Source organism: Halyomorpha halys, unplaced genomic scaffold (genome assembly GCF_000696795.3).
Source record: "Halyomorpha halys isolate HHAL.00 unplaced genomic scaffold, Hhal_1.1 Scaffold62.1, whole genome shotgun sequence".
NCBI lineage: Eukaryota > Metazoa > Arthropoda > Insecta > Hemiptera > Pentatomidae > Halyomorpha > Halyomorpha halys.
This window is the reverse complement of record NW_027116333.1, coordinates 663,247-682,163: the sequence shown is the minus strand read 5'-3', so window position 1 is coordinate 682,163 and position 18,917 is coordinate 663,247. Positions and strand designations below refer to the sequence as shown.

General features: G+C 29.2%; 1 protein-coding gene across 2 annotated transcripts in view; it reads right to left on the bottom strand.

Moving 5' to 3' along the window:
• Positions 1–5,238: 5,238 nt before the first annotated feature.
• gprs (speckle type BTB/POZ protein) overlaps positions 5,239–18,917 on the bottom strand; it is a 25,184-nt gene continuing 11,505 nt past the window's right edge. The window contains exons 3-9 of one of the 2 annotated variants that reach the window (XM_014438638.3): positions 17,641–17,776; positions 15,631–15,669; positions 11,708–11,825; positions 10,530–10,687; positions 10,235–10,366; positions 9,054–9,236; positions 5,239–7,714 (exon numbers count right to left, since the gene is read on the bottom strand). In XM_014438638.3, coding sequence (XP_014294124.1) covers positions 7,544–7,714; positions 9,054–9,236; positions 10,235–10,366; positions 10,530–10,687; positions 11,708–11,825; positions 15,631–15,669; positions 17,641–17,776 — 937 coding nt within the window. In that variant the 3' untranslated portion in view covers positions 5,239–7,543. The remainder of the gene's footprint in view (positions 7,715–9,053; positions 9,237–10,234; positions 10,367–10,529; positions 10,688–11,707; positions 11,826–15,630; positions 15,670–17,640; positions 17,777–18,917) is intronic. The other variant, XM_014438639.3, reaches the window with a different exon arrangement.

Here is an 18,917-nt window from a genome sequence, read left to right as displayed (position 1 = left end):
ATAAGTGGGGTCACAGGAAAACAAAAATAGTTAACAACTATTTATTTACTGAAGTTTCGCCCCACTTTGTAGAGCTTCATCAGGGCTGTTTTTTGCTGAGGTCAGTTCGAAACTCAATAGTAACTAAATAGTTGTTAACTATTTTTGTTTTCTTGTGACCGCACCCCTGACCATCTTCTTTATAATTAAAATTGAAAAAAATAAACGTAACCACCATGTTCATATAATTTACATACCATACCATAAATTCAATAAGGGTTGGAGTAGGCGGTGATTGATTGTTTGGTAGTAGGGAAGGTAGCAGTGCTGCTACAACATTATACTGTATTGAGATATTAAAGAAGTATGAATCACAATTTTCTATACGATATGCTCTATTCAGGCCTGAACATATTGATCGAACTGCCACTTATTTTTGTAACCAGCGGTAATCAATTCCTATTCCTTGGTGTCTTGGTGTGTATACACAATAATGATTATGAGATACTATGTATGTATACCAATCCGGAACTTGGTTACACACCAGACTGCCTCTTGGAACACAGATAATATCTAAAACATTTCACTTTTACCATATAAACCTCGGGAATTATTTTTGGAATATTTTGTTTAGACCTCTTAAATAAATGAATTAATGAATGGTAGGAATCTCCAGAAGAAAATAAATTAACAAACGATAGGAATCACTAGAAGCAAAAAACCTTAATTCATAACCATACGATCTTAAATACTAATTGCTTAGCGAAAATTAGTATTTCCTTTATGTATCACTGGAATTGTTAAACAAGCAACTAATAGTCAAATTATCACCACTTTACACATGATGCCATAAAAAGACCGTCTTTAAATGCACGAAGAAGGACAAAGCTTCTTCACGAGATAAGCTTCTACAATGCAGACCAGGCGTTGAAGATACAAATCACTCATTGCACTTACTAGACAATGCTTTTTTAATTACTGTTTTATGCTGAAACCCAATTGTCTGAGGGAAATGTTTGCTGAATCAGATCGTAAAAACAACGGTTTTGAGAAACATATTTTTCAACATTTGTCCCAAAAATATTTCCCAATTCTGTTCTTAACAAACAGAATTAACAATGGTGTTAGTTGTTTATCCAGTGGGGCAGAGCTTTACAGTTCAAGCAATATGACCAAGTAAAGTAACAAAAAAAAAAAAAAAGGTTTTAATCAGTTTTTGGGTTATAATTTTCAATAATGAACCTTTTTGATAGACAGGGGGAAAAAGCAGAATTTATTCCTCCTCCAAACTCAAAACCCAAAAATCGAAAGAAAAAAAGAAATAGAAAATTGTCCTGGGTACCTTAGTTATTTATTTTCACCTTCTTCTGCTTTTTGATGTTACTCATGTGTTACCTCAAACTGCTGCTAATGACACCAGGGTGATGGTATAACCTATTCTCCTTCAAAGCAATAGGCAATATTCGCGATTGTAATCTAATAAAACCAAAATAGGAGGCTGCCGGCATCTACTCCGACACGCCCTTGGAGCTCATCAGAAACTCCGCCATTTTAGCTTCACTTTAAACTAGGGAGTTTACTCCCCTCCATTACACTCCTACATCCAAGAGAAAATCTATTATTTGTTTTCTATTAATACATATATATATTTTTTATTTTAGCCTTCTTCTACACCTCTTCTATCTATTACCCTTCCAGGAGCATGTTTACTTTGGCTAAGATTGAGGTGGGATTGGGCAACAACAGTTTTCTACCCAACTATTTGTAGTAGGGGTGATTTTGTTCAGTTACTGTTTGAGAAAAATCATCCCCTGTCCTAGGAACAATGTTGATCCATAAAGTTTGGTCTTAGGTCACATGATTTGTTTGCTTATGATCTTTTTTTTTAGTAATAATTGCAATTCCAAAGAATTACAACTTTGTTTAGTTAATTCTTTTTTAAAAATAAAAATCCATAGATAATATTTTTTTTTATTTCTTCCTCAGATCTTGAACACCAGGCATTATTGGAATAACTTATACTGTACTACATTGAACTAGAGTAAACTACCGCAGTTTTGAATTTACTGATTTAGAGACCCTTGAATAAAAAAAAGAAAGAGATTTCTTGTGATTGCTCTGTCTTTGTTCCAGTTAAACAATTGCTCTCAAAGGGATGGATCGACTTAGTTGGTTATTTTTTAGTTTTGTAAGATTTGATGCTTGTGGACAATTGTCAAAAAACATATTTTTCTCTAAACTCTAGCTTCTGAACGGCTCTAACGATTTTGATAAAAGTGTTATACTTAAGGCCTTTAATTTTGAAATATAACATAAATCTTCGACAAATAAGTTATAGGAATAAATTATGAATAAAAAATTTTCGTTTGTGCAAACCTCAAAAAGTTTATATTTTATGGGAAACTATGTATATATTGTAATAATTTTTAAAAATATTAAAAATAAAAATAAAAAAGAATCTGAATAGTTTTCAAACTTTTTTCAAATATTAAAGATTAACTTGGGTTCAAATTCAGAACACTAATATCAAATGGATAATAGAATTATATTTAACTTTTATAATGTAAAAGGACTCTTAATTTTATTATATAAAAAGAGAGACTCTTAATCTCAGGGCGTGTGGTTGCTAGACAATCAGAATACAGATACAATAATTTCTCTTAATTTAAATTAAAATCTAGTTTACATTTGTATCTAACTTTATGTGTACAAAAACTAACCAAGCTCTACGATCTTCTTGATTCCTGGTGTTTTCTTTGTTCTTCTATTGTTGTGGCGTCCAAAATGGCTTCTTCTTCTTGCTGGACAGAAATTGATGAAGCTTCATCCTCTCTCTCTGGAACCCCAGACAAGAGTGAGCACTTCTCAAAATGGAAACCTGCCTTGATGTAAACATCATTGTCCCCCAACAGTTAGGGATTTTTCCAAATGATTTATTTTCTGAATATTATTCATTTGCACTATTCCTTGATTTATATTTTTCCTTTAATTTACTGTATTTTCAATTATGATGGGAAGAGTTAAAATAGTTTTTATGATATTTGAATCTGCTCAATGTGGCCTTGACAACATACCGCCATCTTGGTTTTTTGTATCACGAAGTTATTATAAACAATGAAACTTGGTCAGTTTGCTTTTTGGATAAACAAAACAATGAATATTAAAATGATACATAAAATAAAACATATTAAAACCATTTATACATCAAAATCTACTATTTACTAAAAAAGAGCATATTACAATATTTATTTAAAATGTAATAAATTTCCCTTTGAAACTCTTATTTAGGCATTTGGAGGCAATGAAGTTTTCAAAAAAAAATAAATTGATTAAATCGGCTCAGTATAAAACAAGATGTGGCTTGTTCCATGTTTTCAAAATATTCTATGCAGTTTTCCTAAAAAAAAAAGCACTGAATTATGGTTGGGCAATTTTTTGATCAATTCTAATTCTGCACATCTCCTGAAAAATTACAAAAGCTATTAAAAGGATTATTAAATTGTGAAATTAAACAAACTAAAAAAATAAATACTAATAAAATATCTATCAGATCAATAGTAGTAAAAACACAGCAAGAAATATTGTTGGATTGGTAAGCTGTCTTGCTTGAGGACACCAGGATGTATATATTTATGTATGAATACCGTATGTGTATATATTTGAACAGTACATTTTGAAGTATGAAAAGTCGAAATTATATGACTAAATGTAGTAAAAACTTCCCCAAAGATTTCAGGTGGTTAAGTCGAACTCATAATCACCACACTCGAAAACATAAATAAGTACTTTATTAAATAAATCAAAAATTGTATCCTTATTAGTCTCAACACTTTTTGTTTCAACAGTCCAACGTTTCGGCCATTTCAGCCATCCTCAAGGACATCTTCAATTATAAAATCTTCCTCACATTAAACTTTAAAATTCGTTTTGCAGGCTATTCTGCCCAGATCATTAATTATAAGTTAAAAACCTATTTTTTTATTTAAAATCATAAATATCTAAATCTCCTTATTTTAAAATTATCCACCAAATCACTACCATATACACAAACCATTTATTATATATAAATGGTTTGTGTATATGGTAGTGATTTGGTGGATACTTTTAAAATAAGACAAATTTTAAATTTTAATGTGAGGAAGAATTTATAATTGAAGATGTCCTTGAGGATGGCTGAAATGGCCGGAACGTTGGACTGTTGAAATAAAAAGTGTTGAGACTAATAAGGATACAATTTTTGATTTATTTAATAAATAATTACCTCTCTCAAGAAATTGAAATAATATATTTAAAATAAATAAGTCAATTTTCAAAATTTCTCTAAAATAGTCCACCAAGATCCCTTCATTTCCCTCATGTACCAAATTTTCAAAAATGTTGGGAATTTGCTCTTGTTAAATTTATTATACCTAAATATCTTGCTTTTCAAAAATGAATGGTTTCTATGTCATAGAAGAACACACTCAATAAAGATTATTTTTTTGAGCCTTTTAATATGTTCTATAATTTATAATTTATTTTTAATTATTATTGATGTTTGAATTTGGCAAGATAGATTGACATGTAAAAAAAAATTAAGGTTGTTGTAGGCTGATCCATTTGTAAGTGAATTCAGATTTCAGATTTATGACCAAATTATTGTTCTACTGTTCTCAAGAATTCCCTCTTATATTGTATCCCCTAGGATAATGGTTTTCCATTTATTATTGTCCTCCTAATTAGAAGTCGATTAGAGGTTACATATGTCCACCTTTTAGCCATTTATGAACATCGAGGAAAAATAAGAAGAAAAGAATTTTAAGACAAAATCAATTCAGAAATTTTTTAATTTTTTTAGATTTAGTATAATGATAAGGAAAAATTTATTTATCAATTGTTATGTGCTGATTGAATAAACATTTAAATAATAAACCATTGAGTGATAATTTGCAAGCTTTTTTTTTTTGTTTGGTTTTTGAAGCTTAGTGATAGTGATTCAGTCGAAATGAAATGATGATTAGGCATATTTTGTTTTAAATTAAATCAATAAATTATTTTCCTCTCCATGAGTGTAATGTATAATTATAAATTTGTGAAATAAAAATCAATAACGAGAGAAGTTTCTGAGTGGGATGATTAAAAAAAATGTTAATCTTTATTAAATTTCAGATATTCCTAGGAACACGCTGGAAAGTGAGGTGCGGTCTTCAAGGGAAGATATCTTGATCAATCAAATTGTTGTCTAAGCTGATTGGAGTTAGAAGAAAAATGATACACAAATAGAACAACAAATACATGAATAATATATTTTCATTTTTACATAAATACATTTATTATCAACATTTACAGGATATACTAAATTATTTTTATTATATTTTTTAAAGGCTTACATTCATCACATATAGTATATTTTATGAAAGAGGTATTTTTAGTAGTTCTTTCCACATTTCTTTCACAAATAAAAAAACCTTCAAAAGTATTCTTTTGGATGGATAGGAGCCTAAATCTTGTTAACCCAATCTTCACTAAAATTTGGATATAGCTGAGTTTCAAATAAGGGCCAATAAAAACATTAAAAAAAAGTTTTATTAGTGGAAAATAATAATAATATTCATGCAATATTAGATTGTCAGAAAGGATTGAAAACAATTATTTTCTTGAAAAGGCACAATCTCATTGCATAAGTTATTTGATCGTTTTCTAAGGAAGGCTTTGGCAACAAGAGTTTTCTGTCAAGGACTAAAATAGTGTACAAATCCGACAACAATGAAATTATTTGGAACAGTAAGATTTTACTATACATTGAAATGTTATCAAACACCTTATTTATAACAATACATCTGAAACATTTAACAGTTGGTGAAAGTCAGCTTATTCTATGTGAAGAATAACAAAATTTTGTAGAAATAATCAATTGCCAAGATATTTTTATTTATATGGTAACTTAACTAGATAAAATAATAGATTTAAAATTTGCACTAAAACTTAATTTTAAATTAGAAATTCGTTGTTTACAGAATGCAAATACATACATTTAACACATTTAGTTATTAACTAACAGTAACACCGATAGATAGTATACTTTAAATTCCTAAGCCTGTTAAACCCCATTTTATAAAACTTTTATATAGATATGTAAATGTTATAAATGATAACAACTTGTTTTCAAATATCTAAAAAAACTTGAAAATTCCCTTTTAGTAAATCATTAATTTTTTAATCACCTTTTGCATGAAATGATTGTTTCTTAACTTCATGAATATCAAAGATGATCCAATATTTATTTTGATTAATTAATTCTGATTTTTTCATTCTCATTCTATGAGCTAGAAATGTATGTAATTTCAAAATTTATTTTAGTATCAAAGATTAAAATTAATTATAAAATTAATATTGTATAATAATAAGTATACTATAGAATCAATCAAACTATTTATGGAATTTTTATCTGATGAGTTTTATCAGAAATAATTTAGATGTTGATTTGAAAAAGAATGTGGGTCACAATGAATTAAAAAAAGTATTTGGAAAGGGTGTTAGAAATACTAGAAGGAGCATGGAGATGCAAGTATGTGGCTGGAAGAAATAGTTTAATATCTGCAACATTTCTGTAGTAAGGGGTCAATTTTCAGAAAAAAAAAGTTTTTGTTTTTTTCCATATCAGCTGATTGATTATTAGCATTAAATCTGTATTGATAAGTATAAAGGATTCCAATGAAAAAATGTTGATGTTGAGTTAAGCACATAGTCAGACTCAGAAAAAAAGTCTATTGATTAGTACTTGAAAAAAGATTTAAGTACTTGTCATTTAGTTAGTCCATGATAATATCCTGGTTAAAACTGTATTGATTGGATAAGTTTTTATACAGAATCTTTTGAGCTTCATTTTTTGTCTCCTGAAAAATCAAGAATATGGACTTAATCCTTTATATTTATCAGTAAAGAAATAAATGTCTAGGTATTAACTTCTTTAATAGTTTGATGTTAAATCTGCTACAGCTTTTACAGAATAAGAACATATGAGGTCGATTATACTTATGAATGAAATTACTAAAGTTGTGACAACTATTATTTCTAAGTGAAATGTACAAATCCAACCAACTTTGGTCTGTACATAGGCAGTGTACGTCCTGAGTATTATATATTCAGAGGTATCATTTTACAATTTTTCTAGCAATGATTGTGTAGCATTAATTTCATACATACAAATTCATATTTGATTCAAAGTCTTGACTGAAAGTATGGGTATTTGAAAGAATCTATGAAGTTCAATCGAATCATTTATTAGAGTTAGTTATTGTCTCAAAAGGTCAAGTGCCTCAATATAGGAATGCCTCTTATTTCTGAAATCAAGGGAATCCATTAATAAAATGAATATAAAATAAGGAAATCTTTCTTTACAGGCTGAGCGACTTCCAAAAACAAAAATGAACATTAATAGATTTGTATAAGAAGAAGGTTCGATATTTAAAGTAGGACAAGCTCTAGCCTTCCTTAACAAAATAATCAATAAACCCTTGAAACTAGAAAATGTTATGCAGCTATTGTACTTTATGGCTCTATCCACCCAAAAGTTACAAAAAGACTAGTTAGAGGAGGGTTTATCAGAGGAGATGGCATCAGATGATGCTGATGAGCTGAGGGTAGTATTAGATCCGCATGGGTCAAGTGAGCTCTGCACAGACATTGAGCGACCTCCTGACCTTCTCACACGACTCGGGCTCAGCTTCCCAGGGTCTACGCTGTTGGGGTCTGCCTACACACAAACCAAAAAACACTGAAACATATCTTCTCATAGATGCATACATTAATAACATAAAATTATTCTGTATTTTAGACTGACTTTATTCCTAAAAATTGGGGAGTTAAATAGTAATAAAAGTTAAGAAATTAGTGCTACTGAAAAGGAGAAGGTTATTGTTGATCTTGTTAAAACTTTTTTGGGCCACTTTTTTCCAACAATACTTAACAAGTTGCATCTTTCAAAGGAAAAGACACTCGAGGATTTAAAATGTTATGTACTTTTTTCTGTTTTTAATTCTTTTGTTTCTCATTTCTAACTAACCTATATGAATATTTATTACACTAGAATATTTGTTTTCAGTTGCAAAATATATTGGAAGGTTATTAGTTACATATAGTTTCATTAGGGGGGGGGGGTTTATCTACCACATTCTAACACTATGATGAAGGGTCAAGTTTTAATTTTGTGGGACCGCCACAGAAATAAAAGTCAACCCCCCAGGCCAGATTTAAACCAATGCTGCTGCAGTTTCCAGGCTGCAAAGACCTATGCCTCAACTCCCTGAGCTACAGACGGCCCTAAAGGTTATTAGTTGAACATATAGAACAGAAGGAAAATAGTCCAGGTGGTGGTCAAAAAATTTCTTTGAAATCCAGTGCCCTATTTTGACCACCATTCAGACTACCTTTTTCCACTTTTAAAATATGAAATTCAAAATCTTTTATCCACAAAGGTGCACCAATTTCTGTCAGGAAATGTTACTTAATACATTCCATTAGTAAAGACAGTTAGTAACATTATAATTAATGTGTGTTTTAGTGCTGAATTAAAGTAAATTAATCTGTTTTCATGAAAAAAATATAATTAATATTTTTATAAAAGTTTAAAATTGTATTAATTTCTTAATTTTAAAGGAAAATATTTCACCATCAATAATTAATAAAAATGTTAAACTTTTTAGTTAAAACGCTCTCTTCAGGAAAAAAAAATTAATTACAAATTATAGTAAGGTATAGTAGAGGTACCATGGAAGTTTGAGTTCATAAATTGTAATATAATTTGTAAATAGAAAAAAGTTGTCCCTGAATATGACATTTTAGCTGAAATTTTTAGCATTTTTATTCATTCGTGTATTGGAAAAATAATTTTGTCTTTAAAATTAAAAAAATTGTTTTCACCTTGAATTAAGTATGAATTTATTTTCTTCAATGTCATCATTCATATTCATTAAAACTAAACCCAAAAGATACTTTTTACATATTTATGCAATACAATTCATAATATACCTATAAACAATTTGTTCAAAGAATAAATTATAAAACATAGTAATCATGTGAATAGAACCATTGACCTGGTAGGCCAGCGCATTCATGATGATACTGTAGGGCACAATCCCAAGCGGGTGGATCTCTCTCATCAGAACATTTGCTGGAATTTTATGGAACTGAATATACTCGAGGAAGTTACCAATTACGTCTTTCAGCACAATATTTGGGTTGCTGTCGCAATACTTCTTGCTCCACATTAGGGCAGCCTAAAATACCATTTTAAACTTAATAAACTATGAGGCATATGTAAATACTTCCAAATAACTAATAGTATTCTAAAAAAAAATTGAAACCAGACATTTCATGAAGAAATTATAGTATAAAATAGAAACAGAAGTTTAATATCTTGAAAACTTTGTTCATACAATTACAACATAACAAACACATAATATAATACGCTAAAAGCTAACCCTGTTACAATCTAACTGAGGTAAAATGGAGGAGATTTCAGTAATGAGCAAAACAAAAGATCCTGTTGCTTGTGATTTGGTTGTTTGTCAAAGTTGGATATCAAAATTTGAAGGATAACTGCTAAAAATTCATTCTCATTTAAATGAAAGATAAATGACCAGACTTTGTTCTAATCAGGAATCAAATTTTGTGCGATTGAAAAAGGATCTCACAATGAAGAGTTTACTTAATTTTAGGCTGCAGCATCCCAGGTTAATTTCAGTCAAAACATAAATATAATAAAAACTATTTTATTTATATAATATTATTATTATATTTATTATATATTATTGTATTTATATTTGCATATGATAATAACCATTGAAATAAGAAAAAAAAAAGCAATATAGCTTTAAAAAAGGACTTTTGTACTGACCATAGAAAGACTATATTGAATATGGTAATAAATTCATTATATTTTTATTATAATAATGCTTTATTAATATTTACACCCTAGGCCGGATCCGAAACAGCGTCACCCACAGATCTCAGAGCGATAGATCTAGGCCTAACCATCTGAGCTACGGACAGCCCTTTCAGGAAGGGAGTGATTATTTTAAAGCTCTACAGAAAAGTTAAGGTAATGCAGTAAACAGTAATTTCAGCTGTTGGAACAAAATGTATTTATAAAATTCAATGAGTTATTTACAAGTATCAGAGTTTATCTCTAAATTTCTTCATTGAAAACGCTACTAAAGTAATAGAACACAATATGAATGTGACTCCAAAACTAAATAGAACAAATCATACAGACCTGAAATTTGGTGAATTCATCAGCACGAAGCTCTTCTCTTGCTAGTATTAACCGTACAACATGCTGTGGAAGGAGTGTGAATGAGCCTAAGTTCAAAACCTCATTTCCATGTTCATCCACGAATTCCAAAACCTAAAAATTAAGTAAATAAATAAAATATTTTAAATATAAGTATATTATTTTTTATAACCAAGCATTTTCTACATGCTTATGAAATATCTTTTTTTATTGAATTATTTAGCAACTTTCTTTGTCATAATCAATGATATTTAAATTATCAAGACTTTGTAATTACTTTTTGAACCAGAGACTTTGTGCATTTGTACTGAATATATCTTTCAGCTGAGGCCAGAAGTGCACAAACTGTGTCAACATTGATGCAGCACTGAACAAATCCCGCACAAGCTCTCCTTAGCTCATCTAGGCCGTAATAATCTGCTGCATTCATTACTCCTAAAGTAAACATTAAAAAAACAATGGAAAGTGTTATCAGAAATATAAATATTAAATTTATTTATTTTGGTGTAATATTTCATAAAAATGATGAACTTTATAATAATAAAAGAAAATAATAATGATTTAATAATTTGTATTAGTGATACGTTAAATTTTTCAGTATTATTTTATACAAAATTAAATTCATCATTACAAATATCTCAGCAATTAATTGAATTTATTGAAAACATGAATTTGTATAAAACTTGGTAATTAATCACTATCATAATACAATGGGTAATATAATTTATTGTTTCAACTGAATCAAATTTAATGTCTGTTACATTGATGTACTTCCTTAATCACCAGTTAATTTCAGGGATCATTTATTTTAATTTTTTTTTTAGTAACTATATTTATATTTTAACAATACTAAATAATACAGCAGAAAAATTTAAATTGCATAGGTAAATATCAATTTTAGAAGTTATGAATTTATATCATCAAATGAGTAAGGAAACAAAAAGAGTAAACATTGTTAACAATAATATTTTGGTGGCAATCATGTAACAAGTACCTAGACTGGTAAATGGACAAAAGTCATCTCCCTAATAAAATAAATAAAGTTTCCAAATTAGGTGTAAATCAGTGCACATTTAGTATTAGTCATTATGTTTAATTTATCAAAGTACAAAATATACTTTCACAACCTATATGTCTGCCACATTTTCTGAACTCTATAAGTGCCTCAGTTCAACTAGCTAGTAGTTTATTATGTGTGTATTAGCTACCACACACCAATTAAATTAATTTTGGAGGCAGAATGATTACAGCATATATTATGTTCATGGTTTTGAAACCATTGCATCTTAAAATGTATTAATTAACGCAAATCTCAAATAAATCATTTTGAATGCTTAACAAATTAACTCTACCTCATGTGGATTAAAAAAAAACTGCTTCATCTTCCATTAATAAAATAAAACACCTTATTTGCTAACAAAATTTTCTATTTTACTAAATCCTGATTCTACTTGCCCAAAAGAGTTCTTGGTTGAAGTGTGACACAACCCGTATGGATATATTCTATCAGTTGCCGGAATACGTCAGGTTCAAATTCTTCTATGATGAGCGTGTGGTGCTGATTTGATGAAGGCTGAAACAGTACAATTCACTATTGGTTTTCTTTGCTTATTTTCTTGCTTCAAATGAGGGTTTATTACATGAAGTTATGAATATCTAATAAAACTGATTCCTTAAATCCTGAACATCACAAATTCCTTCCACAGAGTCTCTATATCAAGTTGTTTTGATATGAAAAAAATATAGAAATCATTTTAATTTTTCTTTTAACTTATTTATTAATACTTGATAAGATGGCAGGTAGGGACAACATTGCTGCTAAGTTCTTGAAATATGGCGGACATGAGCTCATTAAAATGCTGCAGAGGCTAATTCAGACTGTATGGGATACCAAAGCAATCCCAAAAGATTGGAAATATAGCTTAATTGTACCAATCCACTAAAAAGGTAGTCAAACAGAGGGTGCTAATTGCTAGCCGATTCTTGTCCGTGGCTTATCAAATGTACATGCACATTCTGGAAAAAAGGTTACAAAAAATTATGGAAGAAAAGTTAGAAGAGGAACAGGCAGGTTTCCACCTTGGGTACTGCTTTTGCTCCCAGGACTATATCTTTGTTCTTAGAAACATTAGAAAAAGGATGGGACAGAGACAGAAGCAGGTAACAAGCATTCCAGGATCTTAATGCTGCCTTTGACTCAGTCCTGTTGCTAGAAATATGGAATGCTCTGGCTGCAAACAATGTTTGAAGAGATCTCACTACCACATAAAATTCATATAAAGAAATTCAAAAGGAGTACTAAGGATCAATGGAACAATTGATAGAGGTGTCAAACATAAGGATGGAATTAGCCTAGTCTTATTTACTGTATTTATGGATGAAATCCATAAATTTGTGAATTTTGTACAGGCAACCAGCCCGAATTCTCATCAGTATTTGGAACATGAGGACAATACTCAGCCAGTATCTCTTTTATGCATATGCAATTATTCTCATTTGTGATACAAAAGAGACTACAGCAAGCTTTACTAGAATGGTAGGAGGAACTTTAATGAAAAAGAATGACCATCAATGCCTCCAAGAGTAAGGTTTCACAAGATGAGGAGGTGGACTGTTACAATGGGGTTCTCGAAGAGGTCACAATCAATAAAGAAAACACCCTAATAAGTGAAAGCCAAAAACTTAGGCCAAAATGTTGGCACAAAAACAGCTAGAGACAAAAAGTACATATCTCTCTCTATCTGGAATCTGTGAGGATGTTAAGCTTTATGAACAAGACCAACTTTAAAATTTAATATTTTTTTTTTTTAACCAATTAGCATAAAAATATGACATTAAATCCTTATGTTAAGTAATGTGTAAAGTTCATGAACTTTATTTTTTGGAGAAGTAGGTGAGAGGGTGTGCTAAGCGAAGAAAATATACTAATTAAAGAAAGTTATTGTGAGGAGAAGATGGGTGGGGTGTGATCAGCAAAAAACAGAAATAAACAAACAACTTATTTATTTGTGGCAATAATTCAACCTAAATTTCTGGCCTTCTTCAGGGCTAAAAAAAAAAAAAAAAGAGATAACAACCATAACTCAGAGAAACATAAAAAGTAAAAGGAAAATAATAATAATATCATATATAATATTTTTTATGTTTCACTGAGTTATGGTTGTTTTCTTTTTTGTTTTTCAGCCCTGATGAAGGCCTGTTATTCAGTTTAATTACATCAGCACAAATAAATAAGTTTTAGTTCATTTGTGTTTTTTGCTGACCGAACGCCTTACCATCTTCTTCTCATATTAATCTATGGTCAGTTATTAACATCTAAATTATTAAAGAAACTTATTTTTGATTGTTACAATAAAAATATAAGTCAAGATAAATATCTTTTTTTTATATTGACAATATTAAAAAATCATTAAATCCTAAACATTCAAATATGAGATTATGTAAACAAACCAAATTAGTTTTATACCAATCATTGTATCAGAAAGCCTTAATATACAGCAAACAAAAATACACTCACAACATAAAAAAAGACATCCACCATGCATTGTTCATTGCTATGATCAAAAATACAGAGAACAGCATGCCTGAAAAACATTTACAAATTAAAAGAAACTTAAAAAAAAGAAGGGGAAAACAGATGAGAGCTCTAGCAGGATATTAAATTCAAGTAATTAACTAATATGAAAAATAAATATTTATATTTATATTATTTATTTATATCTGTTGCTTTAATCATTCTTTATTTATGTAATAAAACATATATTGTCTGTAATGAAGAATGTTTCTTACTAAATTACCACAATTGTAGGAATTGTACTGTATTAATAAGGTGTGGGAAACCTGAGTTTTAATTTTGATGCCAATAATTATAAAAATAAATCATAAAATCTATTCCTAAAATATTTGTTTGATTAAAATCAAGTTGACATTTTTGTATTAAAATATTAATAAAAGAGCCTAAAATTAAAATATTATAAAAATGAGAATTTCAATAAATTGATACAATAGGAAGGATATAATGGATAGAAAGCCGTAGATGTTTACAAACTTATTGGTACAAAAAGAAAAAAATAATCATATTAATGTTTGGGTTCTCTAAAATAGAATCTGTTCTCTCAAATACATAAACAGAAATTTAAGTTAGTAGCAGTGGAACAATAGAATACAGAATTAAAGTTATAGTATTACAAAGAATATTTAGAATGAAAAATAATCACAGAATAAATTAAACAAACTAATTTATCATTAATGGAATATATATTGAACATTTGTATAACTACCACATAAATAATAGTAACCTATGTTACACAATTAAATGGGAAATTACTAATAGTTACTGATTCTAAAGGGCTATTCCAGATATCTGGATGTTACCTCTCGTTTTCTCCTCTATTGTATATAGATTTATTTATGTTATAGATTTAGACCTCTATCAATGTGACTTTAATATCATATTTTATAGCTTATTCGCATATAACTTAAATCACATTTCGATACCTAGTATTTGTGTTCTCCAATAGTCTCTGTCAGAGCAGTAATCTCTGATTTCTACTCATCATGCCTTCCCTAACATTCTTAGTCCTCATCTTTGAGTTCCTCTCCATCTACATCTCTTCTCCAGGCAATACTTCAAAATTTGCAAGGGGCTGTGTCTCTTCCATATGCATGCTGTGGCAAAATCCCTTTATTACAGTTTTTATTCTGGATAATTTATTCAGCTCCTAATCTATTTTTTATTTTCTCATTTGGAACATTTTGTAGCCTGAACATTCTATTTCTGTAAAACTCCATCTCCAGATCCAATAATTTATTTTCAAATGCTTTGGTTATCATCCAAGTTTAATAGTAACTGCTTACAATTAAATTTAATGTATTAAATCAAAACTGTCTTCTTCACCAATAACAATTATTAATTAACTGATTTTGGTGTGTAACTGGTCACTTACTAATCCAAATATTCCAAAGATTTAATAAAAATAAGGTTGAAAAGATGAAAAAATATGCACAATGAAGATTTAACTAAGAAATTCACAAATAGCCTAATGATAATTTTATAGGGAAGGAGACTATCGACAATACAAATTTTAAAAAATAAGTCAAATTACAAAAGGAAAAATACTAGCAGTGGTTACATATTAAGTATAAAGTAACCAATGTATTTTTTCAATTTAAACATAAAGGGTTTCTTAATAGCTATACTACAGGAAACAATAGTTAAATATGTAGTGTTTGAATGTCCCGTATGACATGTTAATGGAAATTATTGCCAGTTTTGAATACGGGTGCATTAATAAATGCAATGAAGAAACAGCTGACTGTGCAGTGAAGATGAATTTAACAAAATAAAAAAGTACGTGCTTGGAAAAATTTCAATTTACCTCTTGGATGGGGGCAAGCTGTTGGGTGTAACCACCACGCTGTGAAACATAACCAAGTCTTAATAAAGCGATACTGATAGAGCTTACTTTAAAAGCACAATCATTTCATCAAAAAAGGACATGTAGATTCAGCATTTTTCACCATACAAACCTTTATTCAAGTTTACAATTAAAAAAAAAATAGTTTATGGAATATTAAATTGAAAATAAAATAATAATGAAAATGAAAATAATAAAAACATTGGATGGCTATTTCCTCTGTGGGTTTTTACAGATTTAATTAACATATTGGTATTAGATTATGATCAAGTCAAGATCCCCAACACAATAAATGCTCTTGATGCTTATGCTCATAGTATAAAAATCATTTCTTTAATTTAAGATTTCATTATTTTTGGTTATGTACCCGTTTGATTGACCAAGGAAAAGAAAATTTCCTACCTAAAAAATTTCCAAGGTATGTAGAATCCACAAATCAAATACAAAAAATAAACCCATCCCTCTGCCTTCAGTTTTTCTGTGGGACTACTCGTATGATTATTTTTTGATTTGGTATATGAGTCACAGGTCTCTCTTAAATGACCCTCCGAATTTCCGAACTAGAAATTATCAACTACCATTTTGTTTGATTTATGGAGATAGAGGGACAAATGAAGTATTTTCAGATCATATCAAAACCTGCAAACAAAAAAAAAAAAAGAACAAATTCAATCTGAATAATTTTTTCCAAGATTAAAACAGTTACAGATATGTCAATCATTATTGGATACTAGTGTGAAAAATAAGTTCAAGTAGCGGGAAATTAAAAAAATTTATTTGTTCTGTTATTTTTACTAATTTAATTAAGTAAGTTCTACTGACTTCTCCTCACTACTTCACTTCCCAAATGGATCCTTTTCAGAAGAGAATGGACCTATATTTCAGCTGACTATATCAACAACGCAAAAGGTACGAACTTGCATGACAGTTGACCTGTCATATAAAATTTTAGCTCTACTTTAGCATTCTGTGAAAGTGAGCTGACCTTAAAAAGTGGGAAGGAATCACACAATTACATACCTGATATGTGATCATAGGTGACGTTTGCGAGCTGTCATTAGTGCTGGAGGAGGGAATGTTTTATATTAATTTTATTTTCAATTTGTTTGTGAAATGTTAATTTTATATATTTCTATAACTCAGAAAATGTGAGTTTTTCTTGTGCACAATTTTTTCTAACATTTTACGTTATCCATTTAACAAACATTTAAAATGTTGGTTGTTGGAATAATAATAATTACCATACCCTGAAAATAATAAATGAAAAAATAAAATTTAAGTTGTATCACAAAATCAAGGTGTTCCATATGTTTTTATCCCTGAGAATATTTCCTTATAAAGATGTGAACTCAATACCATTTATGAATTGTAGTTGTAAATTTGTTTTTTTAATTATTTGGAACAATTAATAAGGGACCTAAAAACGATGTTATTCACCATAAAATTAGGTGATTACAAAATAGTTGTAATTCAATTACCTTATATTTTTTAAAAACTAATAATTATATTTCACCATATTTATACAGTTACATTGTGATGTTATTATTTTTAGAAATAGACAGAAAAAAAAACAAAGTATTGAATAATAATAAAACAGAAAAAAGTAAAAGAAAAAATAAAGCAAAAATTCATTGATAAATAAATTCTTTACCTTTTAAACCAAATCTTAACAAATGTTTTCATAAAGAACTTACTGATTACAAAATAAATAGCAGAAGATCAAATTGTGAAAAGGGGTTCAACAAAGCTTCATTATGCAACTAATCTTTGCTTTCAAAATTGTTATCAAATTATTATACAAGAAATGTTGGATAAAAATAAATTCTACATTAAAAGATTTGGGAGTTTTAAACTTTAAAATGCACATTAAAGCGTTATACCTTCCCATATATTACTACACTTAAGAAAAATTAAAATGCTTGTTTAAGGAAATTAAACCAAAAATTAAAAAAAATATATATTTTTATATACTTGAGCTGCAGCATTCTGTAGGTTAAGCAATGGTTCAGAACTTCTTTTCAGGAACATCCTTAGTTTGTTCTCTTTTGGTGGGGCATCTCTCTTCCTTTGTGGACTAGGAGCTTGGTAGAGCATTTTGTGGAAAACCCTGGTGTCATTAGGATTAATAAAAATAATCAATAATAAAGTATATTAAACATTTAGCTTAGTAATAGTTAAAGTTAATTAAACCACAGAAATTAAAATAAGAAAAGTGGTGTTTCTTGTAATGTGTTCTCTTAACTACCTATTAAATTCCTTTATCATAATTTTTTTACTTTCTTCCTGAGAAACACAAGGAGTCAAAGAAAGTAAATCTTTCAGAATTAGAAGAGTGGTAATCAAATATGATGGACCTTATCAGTGTCAGTAGATTTCTCGTTCTTAAGGTCCGAACTATTGTAAAAAAGTATTTAATTATGATGTAACATTCGTGCTTTGTTCATTATTTAAAATTTATTCTTATAATTAATAAAATAGTTATTTTAAAAGAATCAAAAGTTTAGAAATATAAATAATGACAGTAGACATTTTAAATATATTAGTACATATTTGAGATGATGTCTTTTTTACAAAACCTTTTGAAAAGAATTCATGAGATAAAAGACAATTATCATTATTTATAATTTGTCCATTACCATGCTGATCCACATGTGTTGGCCATGTGATTGACCCATGGGAACAGGAAACCTGTACTAATTCATTACTGTAGTTATATTTTGTTAGAAAGATTTCCTCGACTAAATCATATAAGATCTGTACATCAGGATGTGAACCAGGGAAGGTCCCCATAATGTCCACCTATACATTCCCAGACATTTCTTAAAATCCTCCAGTTTGTCATAAAATAACCCACTTCTTTCAACTGTTGAGATGGAGTTTCTTTCTCATTCTGCTTGTCCAGAAGGCCTCTATAATGGTGACAACCGCTATATCTCAGAGGATGGTAACCTTGTCCTACTGGGTACTATTACTCTAGACACGAGGGAGGTATGCAAGCTTGGAGGGTAGCTTGTCGCCAGGTCCTGCAGGAAGATGCCTCTGTCCTACCTGGGTACTATTTCCTGTATGTATGCTCAGAGGATAGCTAGCCGCTAACAAAACATTACAACCATTTAGAAATCATGATCGGCTCTAAACCGAAACTATCTCAAGTAGAGGCTGGAGATCTGTGCACTATTAAGTTTTTTTTTCATAGCCTCAATAGAATAATATTATTAAAATAAAACCTTATACATTTTATTTAAACA